Source organism: Centroberyx affinis, unplaced genomic scaffold (genome assembly GCF_046629955.1).
Source record: "Centroberyx affinis isolate AG114_WGS23_722 - 3 ecotype Tasmania unplaced genomic scaffold, CSIRO-AGI_Caff_v1 ptg005101l_1, whole genome shotgun sequence".
Classification (NCBI taxonomy): Eukaryota; Metazoa; Chordata; class Actinopteri; order Beryciformes; family Berycidae; genus Centroberyx; species Centroberyx affinis.
The window spans coordinates 18225-35439 of record NW_027282526.1 but is presented as its reverse complement, the minus strand read 5'-3'; the positions used below and the strand labels follow the sequence as shown (position 1 = coordinate 35439).

At 42.8% G+C, this 17215-nt stretch overlaps 2 protein-coding genes across 2 annotated transcripts; one reads left to right on the top strand and one right to left on the bottom strand.

Moving 5' to 3' along the window:
* The first annotated feature begins 558 nt into the window (after window positions 1-558).
* On the top strand, window positions 559-5548 carry LOC139666742 (uncharacterized). The gene is made up of 3 exons (XM_071546059.1): window positions 559-750; window positions 2539-2711; window positions 4346-5548. Exons 1-3 carry the CDS (start codon window positions 669-671, stop codon window positions 4715-4717), a joined length of 627 nt encoding a protein of 208 aa, XP_071402160.1. The 5' UTR covers window positions 559-668; the 3' UTR covers window positions 4718-5548.
* Window positions 5549-5819: 271 nt separating this feature from the next.
* LOC139666743 (cyclin-dependent kinase-like 2) lies at window positions 5820-16003 on the bottom strand. The gene is made up of 12 exons (XM_071546060.1): window positions 15836-16003; window positions 13418-13612; window positions 11844-12028; window positions 11607-11719; window positions 11317-11456; window positions 10374-10462; window positions 9620-9785; window positions 7536-8419; window positions 7266-7335; window positions 6998-7154; window positions 5919-6014; window positions 5820-5830 (listed from the first exon to the last, which is right to left on the bottom strand). The coding sequence occupies exons 1-12, from the start codon at window positions 16001-16003 to the stop codon at window positions 5820-5822; spliced, it is 2274 nt and encodes a 757-aa protein (XP_071402161.1).
* Window positions 16004-17215: the final 1212 nt, after the last annotated feature.

Here is a 17215-nt window from a genome sequence, read left to right as displayed (position 1 = left end):
ATGAACCAATACACTACTAATATGCATAAAATAAGCAACTTATTTAATAGTTAATATGTGTTCCCTAATCTAAAGTGTTACCAAAATAGGAAATATCTCCTAATGTGATAAAAGGTGGAAAACTGTCTACAGTGATGGAAAACACACAAAACTCTGACAGTAGCAGACTGGTTGTACTGGTCGGCTCCCAGTATGAGTGTGTGTGACACATACTGTGTGACTGTTAATGTGAAGCAGGGTGTGGCTGATCCAGATCAACCTTCACTGGATGATTAAAGCTTAAAAAAAACAAAAGCAAAGGGGATTAACAGGCATTTTGTCGTGTTGCAACTCAGGAACCACAAACCCCGTTCGCTCTGTTTAGACAAACCTTCACAGTCTAGACGTTATCTGTCCTTTCCCTCCGCTTCTCCTCCCTTTCCTTCCGTCCTTCCCTCCCTCTTTTCCCTCCATCACTATCACTCTCTCTCCCTCTCTTCCCGTCTCTCACTTCTTCTTCCTCCGTCCGTCCTGCATCTCTCTCTCTCGACTCTCCTCCAACACTTTTACATTCCTCTTCTGATTCCTCCTTAATTTATTTTTGTTTTTCTCTCCGTCCATCCTCCCGATCCCGCTCCCCTCTTTTCTTCTCTCTTCCCGCCTCTCCATCTGTTTTCCCAGCGGTCATCATGTCTCCCGGGCCGACGGCGCTGTCCGTCTCTTTTCTTCTCCTCTTCCTCCTCCGAGTTCGGAGCGTCGACTCGACTGAAGGTCAGTACGCCTTTCTGATTTGTGGCTCTGTTACAAACTTATTTTATTAAAATCACTCCATAAATAGTAACTAAGTACATTTACTCAAGTACTGTACTTAAGTACAATTTTGAGGTACTTGTACTTTACTTGAGTATTTCCATTTTATGCTACTTTGTACTTATACTCCACTACATTTTAGAGGGAAATATTGTACTTTTTACTCCATTACATTTATTTCACAGCTATAGTTACTAGTTACTTTTCAGATCAATATTTTATATTTAAAACATTTGATCATCTTTATAAAATAACTATAAAATAGCATTGTTATAGATTAGACTACCCAAAAGTATAGCTAAATTGTTAAGATTAGCTTCACGTTGGCAACTTTAAAATGCTGCTTACATGTACATGTATGTCAATAAATCAGTATTAATATTCCAATAATATATGAAAAATATAACTCGCTAAATGGGGACAGTTTGCATAATGAGTACATTTACTTAGATACTCTAAGTACATTTTGCTGCCAATACTTATGTACTTTTACTTAAGTAAGATTTTGAATGCAGGACTTTTACTTGTAATGGAGTATCTTTACATTGTTGTATTGCTACTTTTACTGAAGTAAAAGATCTCAGTACTTCTTCCACCACTGGTGACAACAAAGTCTGACTGTGCAGAATTCTGTTTATTTCTGAGACTCAAATCTTAATAGCGATGCCATTGGCTGCTAGAATGTAAACAACAATTTTAAAAATGTCATTACAAAGTGACAATAATATAATTTGGATGGAGAGCTTGTGAAACTGTGATGGTCAAGAGTCTCATTAGTGATTACTACAGCAGAATAACATGGAGCTGATATCACCATTCATGTTCCTGACAGCGGAATAACATGGAGCTGATATCACCATTCATGTTCCTGACAGCAGAATAACATGGAGCTGATATCACCATTCATGTTCCTGACAGCAGAATAACATGGAGCTGATATCACCATTCATGTTCCTGACAGCAGAATAACATGGAGCTGATATCACCATTCATGTTCCTGACAGCAGAATAACATGGAGCTGATATCACCATTCATGTTCCTGACAGCAGAATAACATGGAGCTGATATCACCATTCATGTTCCTGACACAACAGACGGATTGTGATATACTGAATTTCGATTTATCATCCCATCACTATAAATAATTGATGTGATTTGATGTGATTTGATGTGATTTGGACTTGGACACTCATCTTGTTTTGTGACAAAATGCAACAAGAATTAGTTTTTATGGTTTATATAGTTTAAGGTTAAACTTTAAGTTAAGTTTTACATTTTTATGGGACTTGCAGCAAGTCAAGTAAGATAATAGATTATAATTTAGACAGATGATAATGAAGCTCTACTGTGATGCCAGAACCAACACACTCCTCTTATACAGTAAGTGTGTGTGTGTGTGTGTGTGTGTGTGTGTGTGCTCCCAACACCTCAGACCTTTCATGTCATCATGAAATATGCAACATAGACTGACAGATCAGATAGCAACACAGACACCTTTATGCACACACACACACACACACACACACACACACACACACACACACACACTAACTGCTGACCTTATAGTACAGGTAAGAAAGCGGTTCAGTGTTTGACTCCTACATGTTTTTCTCCTCTTGAGTTGGGAGAATTGCGTGCTATTCCCATGTCAAACTACTTCCTGTTTCAGTCTGTTAGCTCCGCCTCCCACTCCGACTCGTAGAATCGTACAAACTGACTTTACCCCCCCCCCCCCCTCCTTTCCTCAGCTCCCTCCCTCCCCTCTCTGTCAGGTTTCCAGCCTCCAGAGGTCGATGGCTCGGCGGTGGACGGACCCTGCAGGATTTTCCCTGTCACCACTCCGCCCTCCGCCACTCCGCCCCCCGCCCCGCCCGCCACTCCGCCCGCCGCCCCGCCGCCGCCCCCGCCGGACAGCAGGAAGGTACAACGTGATGTCACACTAATGCCTGACATGAACACCACTCCAAATCACGTGTCGGTGGCACGTAAAGTGTTAAAAAATTTCTGTTTTCCCAGTATGAAACGGTTCCATGAAGGAGACACGACTGTAAACAGGCAGTAGAGTCACAGTGACAGTCGGGGTGTTGTGGTCGGGTGGAGGAGGGGCGATGAGTTTGACTTCAATGCCGGAGACCTGAGTTCATTATACCAAGATACCATACCAAGAGTCAAATTAAATTTTTTAGCTACAGTTTTTCTTATTTAACCGGCCAAAGCCTTTCCCAAACCTTAACCAAGTTGTTTTAGTTTCCTAAACTGAACCGTTAGTCAACCTCTAGCTGAAAATGTCCACTTCATGTTTTTATCCCAGAATCCAATTCATGGTGGAGGATAATTTGTGTCCACAGCACATAAATCTGCATTAGTTTGTGCTCATTTCACGACTTTTTTTTTTTTTTGGGAATCTTTTTTTTTTTTTTTTTATTGGTGCAAAGACAAAACAGCAGTGACTTTACAGATAAAACAATGATTGAAACAGGGATGACAAGGGCAGACAATGAATAAACAACAACAGAGTGACATATAACACTTGACATGGTACACATATAAAACAAAACAAAACAAAATGAAACAAAACAAACAGGGATGAAATAGACATATCAATTATGATGATAGCGACATCATGCAGCCACTGCAGTCCAGAATTAGTGTTTTAGGGAAGATCCATGTTAGAACGCGTGTTTATGTGTATGATTGTGTGTGTATGGGAGAGGAGAGGAAAAAAAAACAAAAAAAAACAATTATAATAATAACAGTAATAATAACAGTAATAAATACATGTATTGAAGAATGAACAACAAATAGGCAACAACAAGGGAAGAATGAAAAGTAAATAAATAAATGAATACATAAATGGTTTGTAATTGATATTTAGAAATGTCCGCACGACTTTTCATAAGATCATGTTGGGAAGGTATCAGTGACGAAACAGTCGGTCACGGGATGAAATGACTTTTGGTTCCCAAGGATTTTCGATGAAGAAACATCTGTGACAAGGTGTGTCTCTCTTCTTTTTCAAAATGTTGTGTTGATTCAAGCAAATGCTCCAAACAAGTCGACCATAGCTGTTAAAAACGAACAGTCCTGCTGCCGACAGTTCAAGATCGAATAGAGCGGTGAAAATAGACCCGATGAAGGCAGGATGCTGAAATGTCAGGCTTTTTTTTTTTCATCTCCATGCCATTAGAATAAAGTTTATTTAGCGATATCTGTGTGCGGCACTCGCAATAATCAATCTCCAAACAAGTTGATGATGTGTTTTTTTTTTTTTTTGTTTTTTTTTGATCGGGGTCTTTTTATTGTAATTTTTCACATTATATCATAGATCCAAACAGGTCCAACAGAAAAAGAAAAGGAAACTTAATCGAATCCCCCACCCACCACCCCCCAAATACCAGACAAACACATATAAACACTATACATAGCCAGACATCCACAGAAGGAAAATAAATAACACAAATAGAATGAAATGACAGAAAAATTGGTTATATTATCATGCTGTCAGCCTCCATATGATGATGTGTTTTTTAAAATCTACTGTGTATAAATTCCCAGCAGGCGACGGTCGCACCCCAAAAGCCAGCGGTCCCACCTCCGCCCAGGAAGCCAACGTCCCAGAACACAGGAGCACCAATCAGGAACCAGCCAGCTTCAGCAGGGCCAATCACCAACAGCCTTTCCACCCCTGGCTCCCTCCTCCTATACTACCTCCTGGCCAATAGCGGAGCTCAGGGTTTGCCTGGCTATTGGCCGTTGCCTGGCAACAGACTCGTCTCTCAGCCAATCGGAGGCGTGACGTCGTGGAACAACGGACAACCGTACCGATACACACACCCAGCGAGACGCACACACTCTCCGGCTAACTGGCTGACACACACACACAGGCGGAAAATATCTTCGTCTTCTTCAGAGGAGTTCGATGATTAACTGACTCAAACAGTTTCGTGTCCAACAGCCTTAAATTATTTTGAATTTTTTTGCTTTTGTAATAGTTTGAATTATTTAGTTTGAAAGCAAAACCAGGCCTTATTTCTTAACCCAGTACTTTGTCATCTATTAATATTCTAGGCTCATAGGAATGTTTTGCTTGTGATGTGTGTTATTTTTCACATTTTGTATCTCTAAAATGTCAACTTTTCCGGAGTTACGAAAAACAGCCTTGTTTATAGCTTGACCACTGTGCAGTTTTGAGTTTAATTGGTTTTGAAAAGGTTTCATAAACCCAAGCACATCAACATCAACAACTTTTTTTTTTATATAGAACAGTTACCAGTGTGTGTGTGTGTGTTCTGTCTGAAAAGGTTTCTCCAACAAAAACTAGAAAGATCACAAATTAGTTCTCTGATTAACACAAGAGCTGGCATAGCAACCAATAAAATAGCCGTGCATTATGGGAATTATCAGCATGGTTGAGTCTGCACTTCACACTGCATCGCTGTTGTAACTCTAATATCAGTAAAGAATGGCCTCTAAGGGGTTATTGCTATGATACTATAAGGTCTTTTACTTTATGAATCTCGCTTACGGAAATCTCTATTCCTAGACTTTTGTTTAGCGCTGCTAGCTTAGCGCTGCTAGCTTAGTGCTGCTAGCTTAGTGCTGCTAGCTTAGCTGCTGTCACAAACAAACCAAGCTTAACCAATCTTCCATTTTAAAAAGCTTGTTTATTCATTATAATAACACGTGTAAAACAATGACATTAATGTGCTGATCAATGCTAAAGAATGATAAAAAAAATTATTCACATATTACAGACTTGCTGCTTAAAAATGTGCAATGTAATACAACACACTAAAAAGTTGTTTATCAAATGTATTTAATAAAAGTTTTCTTCAATTGTCCATTTTTTGTTTTTTTAATGTATGATTATGATGATGTAATTATGTAATTATTTTGGTTTGATATTTGACGAAGAACCAGGTGAAACTGCAATGCATGGTTTGGTTCTCTGCTAATGCTAGTGCTAATTTTGGACAAAATCAACATTGTTTCCATTAATATTAATTTCAGTGTTGGTGATTTAAGCAGATTAATGGTGATCTGAACAAGAGTTATGAAACATGTTGTGATTCGACAAGAAGTGTTACGGTGTGTGTGTGTGTGTGTTAAAGTGTGTGTGTGTCAGTACTGTTGTGTCCATGTTGCTGTGGCTCTGTGGAAGGAATGGAGGGAATTGGCTGTTTGTCTTTCCTCTGCTCCTTGGTGAAGCCTCTGGTGTGTTTACCTGGGATCAGAGAACAGACTTCATTTAGCTTCACAACACAAAAACAGTTTGTTCCGCTGGTGTAATTATCTACAGATAAATTAATTCTTGTCGGGTGACTATCTAGAAACAGTTACTTCTTTGGCGTGTTTACCAGGAAACACAATAAATGGTCAAGACCCTTGGTGTGTCTACCTATAATATAAATCATTTATATTATAGGTAGACACACCAAGGGTCTTGACCATTTATTGTTTTGGTGTAACTATAACACATCAGTAATTTAATTTATTTGGTGTGGCGACCTATGACACATGAATAATATGTTAATCCCTCATTTCTGTGGTGTAGCACATTAGATTAGATTAGATATTGTATGTTTTAAAATCTTTTGGTGTTTCTTGGCAAATTTCCCATAATATCTGGCTCATGTTATTGGCTGAGAATCACTCTATGTTTAAGCGGTGGTGGATTTATTCAGATTTTGTATTGACGTAAAGTTTAGCACTTGTAAGTCCATGGAGTTCCAAACCATTTCTCTGAAAACTCAAATACACGTGTGTATGTGTGTTTCTGTGAGAGCATGTGTGTATCTGTGTGTGTGTGTGTTTGTGTGTTCTTGTTTTACACCTTTTAAAGTGAGGACATTTTTGCAAAGTGAGGACATTTTTGCAAAGTGAGGACATTTTGGCTGGTGGATCGGCCCGATTCGGTCAGTCCGTCTGTCACACAATATCTCAGACACCACTGGACAGATTTTGATGCGTCTCACCTCTTTGTTTCCGCATGTTCTGTTACAGATCAAACAAGGAGTCATACTGGCTCCTGATTGGCCCAGAGGGAGACTGCATCATTTGTGGGGGATGACAAGTTTACTGTTGGCTTGTTTTAGTGTTAGTACTTATATATGGTGAGACAAATCTGTGTGAGCGTGTGTGTGTGTGTGTGTGTGTGTGTGTGTGTGTGTGTGGGGGGGGTGGGGGGTGGGGGGGGGGGGGGGCTACCGTCTCTTCCTCTGAGCTCTGGCAGCATGGAGCTCCTCAGATCTGGGAAACGGACGTCCGACTTCCTCTTGGCCACGGCAACGCCACCGCAGTTACCAAGGTTACCGCGGTCGGACAGGAAGGAACGCTCGTGGATCACGCTCTTCTCTGACGACACCTGAGAGAGAGAGAGAGAGAGAGAGAAAGAGAGATTCACAATGGTTATTTCTGATCAGTACAATGCCATTTTTTTTTACAATGCCACACACACACACACACACACACTTACCTGGCTGGACAGAGACTGTTGGGCCAATCTACCATAAACTCCACCGTGTTGCCTTGGCCTGTCTATACATCTGTAATCACATATCATACACACACACACACACACACACACAATACATTCAAGTTGATTAACAATTGGATGAAACAAGTAATGCTTAATACATAAGAAACAATACAGCAATGCACATAAGCTAAAAAAATACATTCAATTAGTCAATTAAAGCCAACTAAAACAGTAACTTGGTGCACGGCATCATGGGAACCGGAGTACCTGAGGCTGTGAGTCCCAGGATGAAGGCCCGCCCCCGGGCCGTTACCGTTGCCGACGATGGAGAGGGAGGGGACGAGGGGGGTGGAGGGGGGAGGGAAGAGGAGAGGAGTGGAGGAGGGAGGAGGGGGAATGGGAGGAGAGGAAGGAGGAGAAGGAGAAGGAGGGTGGTTGTGTTTCGGTAAGGTTGCTGTGAAGCTTTGTTTCATCAGTTTCATGGCGTTTTCATCGATACCAAACGTATCAGCGTCAGGGATGGAGCTTTTGGACGCTTTGTCGTCTGCAGTCGTCGTTTGAGACACGACTTCAATCAAATTTGCGATGGCGGATACATTCGCCGTCTCGTTTCTGTCTATGTTGCCATTTTCCGTCTTTGCCTCGGTGCGAAATGTAGTTTTTGGAGTCCTCGGGGTCACTGCAGCTGTGGACTTGCCGTGGTTGCTAAATGATCCGGGCTTCATTTTATCGGACAAAGATCTGGATTCGACAGTCGTGGTTTTTACGTCAGGTTCCGCCTCCCTGCTGTCGCTCTTTTGCTCAACAATTGAGCTTCTAGAAACCGTCAAAGTTGGATTTAACAAAGCTTTGGTCACTGCGCTGGACTCAGAAGGAGCTAAATCTTTTCTGTTCTCTTTGTCGGAGGTTTTGGATGGTTTGGGGATAATGGCCGCTATTGAAATGTCCGGGTGATTGGTTTTAGGGATCTCATGTGTTTCCGAGGTCGAGGTTGTTCTAGTTTCTGCGGTGGTCTTGGAATTGAAAGTGGTCGGTTTATCAGCGCATGAGTTCTCAGACCCGGGTTCCTTCCGGTATTCTTTGCCTGAAGCGTTCTGCTGATCTATGGTTACAGTCGATCCTTCAATCTGTTCACTGTCTGTTGGAAGACTCTTCGAAGGTTTGGAGGGTATGCACATGGTGTCATTTGTGAGTTTAGCGTCTGAATTCGAGTTAATTTTGGACAAGACTGATTTTGAGGTTGTTTTAGTCAGTGTTGTACAGCCAGAGGATGTGATGTACATTTTACCAGCGCTAAAGGATGAATTCACGGTAGAAATCTCCAAATTAACTGTAGAGGACTCCTCTGAGAGATCTGAGGTCAGAGTCCTTGGAGGGTTGGTGGAGGAAGATGTGTTTTTGGCCATTTTAGCACCAGAGGTCAAGGTAGTCTTAGATGGTTTGGGGTTTGAGGATAATATCTTTTGACCTTCGGGGTCCCTTCTCTGCTCTGACTCTGCGGTCCATCGATCTGAGGTAGAAGTTGTCCCGCATGGCTTGGCAAGAACAGCAATGTTTGGGGTGGCCATCTTGAAATCCTCAGTATGGTAATTGCTTGAAGTTTTCGAAGCTTTAAGTGTAGAGTTGATATCTAGATGGTCATTATTTGACATTTTATAAGTTCTGGGTGTTGAACTACCCTCTGCATAGCCAGCAGTGGACATTTTAGTTATTTTCAGCATTGTGTTGGTATCCATACGATCAACAGTTGATTTCAGAGAAGCTTTCGGGGTTAAACTCATATCTGGATGGTAAGTGGTTGAGTTTCTAGACACTTTTGGGACATTTGTCTCTGTGTGGTTTGTGTCTTTCCCAAACTCTTGACTTTGCTCTGAGTTAGAAGTTCTCCACGGTTTTGATTTTACTGTTATTGACCTATTCCCAGTCATAATTAACATATCTGTGTTAGACTCTGAGCAACTAGAGTCTATTTTAGAAGAATTAGGGTCTTTCATATGCTCCTTGGTTTTCAAATGCTCGTTCCTTGGCTCTGTAGTAGCAAGTTTCCCCAGTTTAGGTTTAGTTGTCATTGTATCGTCCATCAAAGTTGTTGCAGTCCTGGTAGCCGATGACTCCGATGACTTAGCAGAAATCTCAAGTTCCTTCCTCAACTCTGTGCCGTTGGCTTTTCCAGGTTTACTTTTTGCGGTCGCCGAGCTATCTACAAATTTGGCGTCTAAAGTTTTGGATTGTTTGGCGGCTGTCGGAGGGTCTGAGGTATTCCAAATGGTTTTAGACAGTTTGGAAGTTTGCTTGTCTTTTGGTTTTGCTGTCCTCTCCTCTCTCTCCTCCCTCTCTCTCTTCTCCTTCACCTTGCTGGTCTTCTCCTCCATTTCTTCTGGTTGTTTCTTGTCTTTGCCTCTCTGGTTCCTCTCCTCCCCCTCTTCCCTCTCTCTTCTTGTGGTCTTGGTTATCTTGGGAAGGGTAGAGTTCCCTCTCTGGTCTTGCTGGATCTTTGCATTCAGCTCATCCATAAACCTGTACAGAGACACACACAGCAGGTTAGCAGCTAGACTATGGAGACCATGCAGCAGTCAAAAGATTGTTGGTTTGATTCCCAGTGCCCAATACTGACAAAATACCTTTGAGCAAAGGTATCTAACCCCCCATTTCTATGTGTACCAGCCTGCTCCAAGGGCAGCTATGGGAAACTAGCTAGCATTAGCTAAAAACTAAGATGCAACTCAACAGGCTGGTCCTGGTAAACCAGGTACATTGTGGGAGATAGTTATTTTGTTATTTGTAGATTATTTATCTTTGCATTCAGAGCTTTAAAATACTGTATTACATAATATGGAACAAATTATTCAGTTTGGAAAAAAAAATGCTTTTTGATAAAACTTTTTCTAATGTAAAATTGGATTGATGGCATTTAGTTAACATTTATATTCAGTACACACACATATAACCTACACAATGGTTTGAACCTGGGTCAATATTCTGTACATATACATACTAGCTTGTAAAAATTACAGTAATTGTAAAACTGACTGTTAAAATACACACACACACACACACACACACACACACACACACACACACACACACATACGCACACACGGGTACCTGATGTGGAATGAGTCGTGTGTGAACAGAGGATGCTGTAGCAGGTCTGAACACTGAGCTCGGCTCTCTGGGTCCATCTGGAGACAACGCTGAAAAAGACAACAGACAGGTATTACTGACTGACTGACAATTTAATGTCTGTCTTTCAAAACATTTGACAAAAATTTGAGGATGCAATAGAGGCTTTGCAGATGCATTACAAATATCCTAACCACCACAACTGGTATCATTGAGGTCAAGTGGAGAAAGATACCTGAAAAAGCTTGTTGTGGTGTGGCTGTAGATCCATTCAGTAACGTTCTCAGTAAAAGTGAATAGTGTGATAAGGTGGATTTGTTTCCAAATGTAGGTTACTGTGACACAGTAAACTGTCTTGTCTTTAGCCCTAGTCTCTACTCCAAAACATGAAGAGTTGTAGCTTGAGAAGAGTCAGCTCAGTTAACCTGAACAAACTGTTAGCTAGCTAACTAGCCAGCAAACACACTGATGTTAATGTGAACATGCTAACGCTAGCTGCTACTAGCTACGTTAGCTAGTGTGCTAATCAGATGTGTTAACAACAAGACAGTGATGGTTAGCTGACCAGATGCTATGGTTAGCTAGCTAAAGCTGACATTATCTAAACACTAAATCAATCAGATGGATCAGTGATGAAGTGATCAGTTCCCAGACAGAAATTACCCGCCTGTTCAATTCTGTTGAGACATTTAGAAACACAATCAGCTGTTCACAGAGCTGAGGACCTCCAACATGGCCGCCAGAGGGGGATTACATCACCTGAAAACCCTCTATAGGGGAAACACCGGTATGACCGCAAGTGAGTGCCATGGTGTGTGGTTTTATATTACCTGTGCCTGCTCCAGAAAGCTGTGTGAGTGTGTACTTTTGCCAGGTGCAGACACATTATATGTGTGTGTGTGTGTGTGTGTGTGTGTGTGTGTACCTGTGCCAGGTCCAGTGCGGTGTGTGTGAGTGCAGGGTAGCGTTGCTCCAGCGGGACTCTAACAGAACATTCTGGCAGTCTGACTCCAGAAAAGACCGGGTTCCTGTAGAACAACTCCTGGTGATGAGCTGTCAGGTTACCTGTTGAGTACAGTAGAGTACAGTAGAGTATAGTTGAGTACAGTAGAGTACAGTAGAGTAGAGTTGAGTACAGTAGAGTAGAGTAGAGTGGAGTAGAGTGGTCTGATGTTCAACTGATGTGTGTGTGTGTGTGTGTGTGCATGTACTCACCGAAGCACCTGACGATGTGGTAAAGCTGGTCGAGGTCTGAGTCTCCGGGGAACAGAGGCTGTCCTGTTAACATCTCTACCAACAGACAACCAACAGCCCACACATCTACTGGTCTACACACACACAAACATACACACACACACACACACACACACACACATTAACATCTCAACCAACAGACAACCTACATCCCACACGTCTACACACACACACACACAGTCACACACACACACTTACTTGCCGTACTTGGTGTCTCCCACCAGCAGCTCGGGCGCTCTGTACCAGCGCGTGGCCACGTAGTCGGTGTAGGCTCCTCCCTCCCCGGGCGGAGCCATGGTGCGGGCGAAGCCGAAGTCGCACAGCTTGACCACGCCCCCCTGAGAGACCAGGACGTTCTCCGGTTTGATGTCGCGGTGGATGATCTGCGAGGGGAGGAGAGGGGAACAGAGGTGGACACAGAGAGAGAAAACACTGTAAGTTAGGTTACAGTTTGCCTATAGGGGGCTTTCAGGTTGAGGTAACCCCCCCCCTCTCTGGCGGCCATCTTGGAGGTCCTCAGCTCTGTGAACAGCTGACTGTGTTTCTGTCCGTCTCGACAGAATTGAACAGACGGTTCATTTCTGTCTGTTTCTGACTGAACTGATTATTTCATCACTGATCCATCTGATTGATTTAGTGTTTAGATAATGTCAGCTTGTTAGCTAGCTAACCATAGCATCTGGTCAGCTAACCATCACTGTCTTGTTGTTAACACATCTGATTAGCACACTAGCTAACGTAGCTAGTAGCAGCTTAGCAGTGGCTATTAGTCACATGTTGACACTGACGTTGCATAAAATGTCACTTCTGTATTAACATTTTTCGGTAACACTTTACAATAAGGGCCATTAAGTTAAGGGTTAGTTAATGCTTAATAAGGGTTAGTTAATGCTTAATAAGCATTAACTAACCCTTAATTAACTGTTAACTAATGTGTAATTTACTAATGGTGTTCATGTTAACTAAGGTATTAATTTATACATTATTTAATAGTTTATAAAGATGACTATTAAATAATGTATAAATTAATACCTTAGTTAACATGAACACCATTAGTAAACGATTACCAGACACATTAGTTAACTGTTAATTAAGCATTAACTAACCCTTAACTTAGTGACCCTTATTGTAAAGTGTTACCCATTTTTCATATGGAAGCATGTTTGTGTGCGGATGTTCTGTTGTATTCCAACCTGCATCCAAACCATTTTTTAGATTGTAGCATTCTAATCTTTGGTTAACAAAGATCGGTTAATATTCTAATCTACACCATAGCTTGTCTAATTGTTTTGTTACATAGATAGAAAGATTACTTTGGGTTGAGTAGGGTAGGTGGGTGGTTGTGATACATCATAATAACAATCAATCAATATGACAATAAATTTAATAATAATATAATAATAAAATAATGACAATAGTTACAGTACAGGTTTAAATTATTACAGCATGTTATAGTAATTTTGAATTTACAGAAAACCATCTTTGATCCTATTTCATATTGGAAAATCTGCCTGCTGTATTCCATAAATCCTTAAGTTTTTATTATATCAAAATTTCCTGCCTTCCTCAACAACAACAGAAAGAAATTTGTAAGAATCAATGACGCTACAGGCAGAGTTAGCTGTGCCACTAACTTGGATTGACTGTATTTAGTGTAATACAAGTATGAACGCAATCGACCATTCTCTCTACCAGCATGTATCCAGTGTCCACACACACACACACACACACACACACACACACACACACACACACTCTGCTTGCGTCCTCACATTGTGCTGGTGGCAGAAGGCGGCGGCCCTCAGGATCTGGAACAGGTACCGCCTGCCGGTGTTCGGCTCCAGTCCGCCGGGGTTTTGCTCCAGATCCTCCAGGACCGTCCGCTCCACGAACTCAAACACCAGGTGCCAGCGGCGGCGGCGCTTCCACACCTCCAGCAGGTTCACCAGGTTGTCATGACGCAGCCGCTGGACGGACGGTCACGGTGAGAGACGAGAACCAGAATGAATTTGAAGCTGAACTTATGGGCAAGACTGTTATCATCGCTGTTGGGTGAAAAACCTTCGCGGTCTCGATCTCAGCTTGACCACCAAGCATTTTAGAGCAGTGGTTCTCAACCTTTTTCATATCAAGGACCCCTAATTTAGTCCACATTAGGGCCACGGACCCCCATTAGATGAGATTTTGTCTCTCGGACCCAAATCTGAGAATATTTTTATTGTTAGGTATCATTTTGTCCAGAATTCCATGACTGTCTGTACTGTAGGCAGAGAGATAACAGAGGAACTATGATCAAAATAGTCATTCTAAAATGACAAAATAATGAAGTTTAACAATTCATCAATTTGGTGGAATGCCCTCAAGGACCCCTGGTGGTCCCCGGGCCCCACGTTGAGAACCACTGTTTTAGAGACACAGGCTCCGTTCACACTGCAGCTGAAAGTTTCCCATTTCTGATTTTTTTTTTCTTCCCCTGTGACTCTGTGATCTGATGTTTTCTAATCAGTGTGAACAGCAAAAAGCTGCATGATAGTCGCATTTTTTTCATTTCCCATCTAGACCACATGGAAAATGTGGATCGCAAAGTCGGATCCCGAGGCCTGAGACCTACATGTGACTTTGTCAGCGTTGTAAAAAAGTAAATCTTACATTATTGTCAAAATTTTGGCACCACGGCAGCTTGTCTGAGCACCAGACACAACAATGGAAAGAAAGACAAACAGATGACTTGATTGGTGTTTGGGGAAACGCCTCAGTTCAGTCAAAACTCAAAGGCCTTTGACTGAAATGTGTTGAAACCAAGCGTATAAAACCACGGGTGAATTTTGAAGCCAATCCTGAAGGGACCACAACCCAAATTCTGCTATAATACAAGAGGTTTTGCCCTCAGTAGCTAATTTCACTTCTTCTAATGTGTGTCTTTATGGAGATTTTCAAAATAATTGTGTCATTAACGGGATATAACGGATATAAAACAGGGTTGTTTTCTCTGCAGACGACCCTAACTCCGCCCCCTCCACCTTGGCTTCGCCCTCAGCCTCTCTTTGGCTGCTCTGGCTCCAAAAAATGTCAACATGGCGGTGACTGTAAACACAATCTCCAGGCTTCAGGCAGTGTGAATGTAGCCTTATTAACTAGAGGTGTGGACTCGAGTCACATGACTTGGACTCGAGTCACAAATTTGATGACTTTAGACTCGACTTGACAAAATCAAAAAAGACTTGCAACTCGACTTGGACTTTAACACCAATGACTCGTGGCTTCACTTGGACTTGAGCCTTTTGACTTGAAAAGACTTGATCCCTTCCCCCAAACCCAAAGATGAAAAAATATGTTATTTAAAAAGTTTGCCACGAATCAATTCATTTCCCTTCATTTCCTGAATCAACTAACGTTAATGTTATTCATTCCCAGCAAGTCGACACTTCATTTCCCAGATCCACTTTGTTTGAACCGATCTGACAGCATCCAATCAAGTTGCAGGAGAGAACCATGAAGAACTAACATTACGTTACTGAGCGCCAGTTGGAAAAAATGATACTAAAGATAATTTCGTTCGCGTACAAAAACTACACGGTGGTCAACCAAAAATGAATTGCAGTATGCAAAACGTGTGAGTCGAAAATTACAGACAGAGATGCAACAACTTCCAACTTCGTTCGACATTTGAAGCTGCACAAAGAACAGTAAGTCGAGGCTAATATATTAACGTAGTTAGCGAGCCAATGCTTAGCTAACGTTACAGTTATCTGTTGCGTCCACTGCAGAGCCCCCCCCCCTAACACAGGCTCCGTGTCGGCCATTGTACAGCAATGATCTGTTTAAACAGACGAGAGTATTGCGGGTTCCCTCCCCGACTCGTACTTTGATGTTGACCTGAAACGAGATGACAAATCGGCTTCTAAATTGCAATCTGCTAACGTTACAGCAGCAAAATCACAAGGTAATGTAACGTTAATCAAAGTTTAGGACTTGGGACTTGACTTGGGACTTGCCTGTCTTGACTTGGGACTTGACTTGGGACTTGAGTGCAAAGACTTGAGACTTACTTGTGACTGCAAAACAATGACTTGGTCCCACCTCTGTTATTAACTAACACAGACAGACAGCGGAATATACAGATGACTCTAGGCTCTAACTCTGCGGGTGATTGGCTGATGGACGGGCTCGTTCGATTGGCCGCCGGGCACCTTGAGCAGCCGGATCTCCCGCATGGCGATCTTCTTCACCGCCTTGTCGGAGTCGGAGTCGAGGAACTTCTTGATGGCGACGAGCCGGCCGGAGTCCCGCTGACGACACTTCAGCACCGAGCCGTAGCTCCCCTCCCCCACCACACCCAGACACTCGTACCGCTCCATCACAGGCTGGGGGTGGGGGGGGTAGAGGGAGAGAGGGGGGGGAGAGAGAGGGGGAGAGAGAGGGGGGAGAGAGAGGGAGAGAGAGAGAGAGGAGGGAGAGAGGGGGAGGAGAGGGAGAGAGAGAGGGGGAGAGAGGGGAGAGAGTGGAGAGAGAGAGGGGGGGGGAGGAGAGAGAGAGGGTGAGAGGGGGGGAGAGAGGGGAGAGAGTGGAGAGAGAGGGAGGGGGGAGAGAGGGAGAGAGAGAGGGGGGAGAGAGGGGAGAGAGAGGGAGGGGGGAGAGAGTGGAGAGAGAGGGAGGGGGAGAGAGAGGGGGAGAGAGGGAGGGGGGAGAGAGGGAGAGAGAGAGGGGGAGAGAGTGGAGAGAGAGGGAGGGGGGGAGAGAGTGGAGAGAGAGGCAGGGAGAGAGAGAGAGAGGAACAGAGAGAGAGAGGGAGAGAGAGAGGGGGGAGGGGGGGAGAGAGGGGGAGAGATAGAGAGGGAGATAGAGAGGGAGAGAGAGACAGGAGAGGGAGAGAGAGACAGAGGGGGGGATAGAGGGAGAGATAGAGAGGGAGAGAGACAGAGAGGAACAGAGAGAGAGAGGGGGGGAGAGAGAGAGGGAGAAAGAGAGGGGGGAAGGGACAGAGAGGGGGAAGAGCGAGAGAGAGAGAGGGAGAGAGAGGGGGGGGAGAGAGGGAGAGAGACAGAGCGGAACAGAGAGAGAGAGGGAGGGAGAGAGAGGAGCAAAACAAATTAGGTAGAAGAAGAAACGGAGACAGATAGAAAACGACAAAGGAGAGAAAGCACAAAGTAAAGAAAGAAAGAAAAAGAAAAGTAGGAGCGTAAGAAGGAATGAAAAGAAAAATAAATAAAAGGAGAGTTAAAGAAAGAACAAAAGGAAAAAGAAGACAGTGTGAGAAAGGATGAGCAAATGAAGGAAGGGAACAGAGAGGGAAAGAAGGAAGTAAAGAAGGAAAGAAATAAGGAAGGAAAAAGAAAAGCAGAAGGAATGAAAGGAATAAGAAAGAAAATTAAAGAAAAGGAGAGAAGAATAGAAAGAAGAAAGAAAAGAGGACAGTGTGAGAAAGGAAGAGCGAATGAAGGAAGCGAATAGAGAGGGAAAGAAGGAAGTAAAGAAAGAAACGAAGAAAGAAAGAAAAAACATTAAACTGCTGCTGTATAAAACTATTAATATTTTGCAATTTTCCTTCTACTCCAGTACTTATTTTTAGT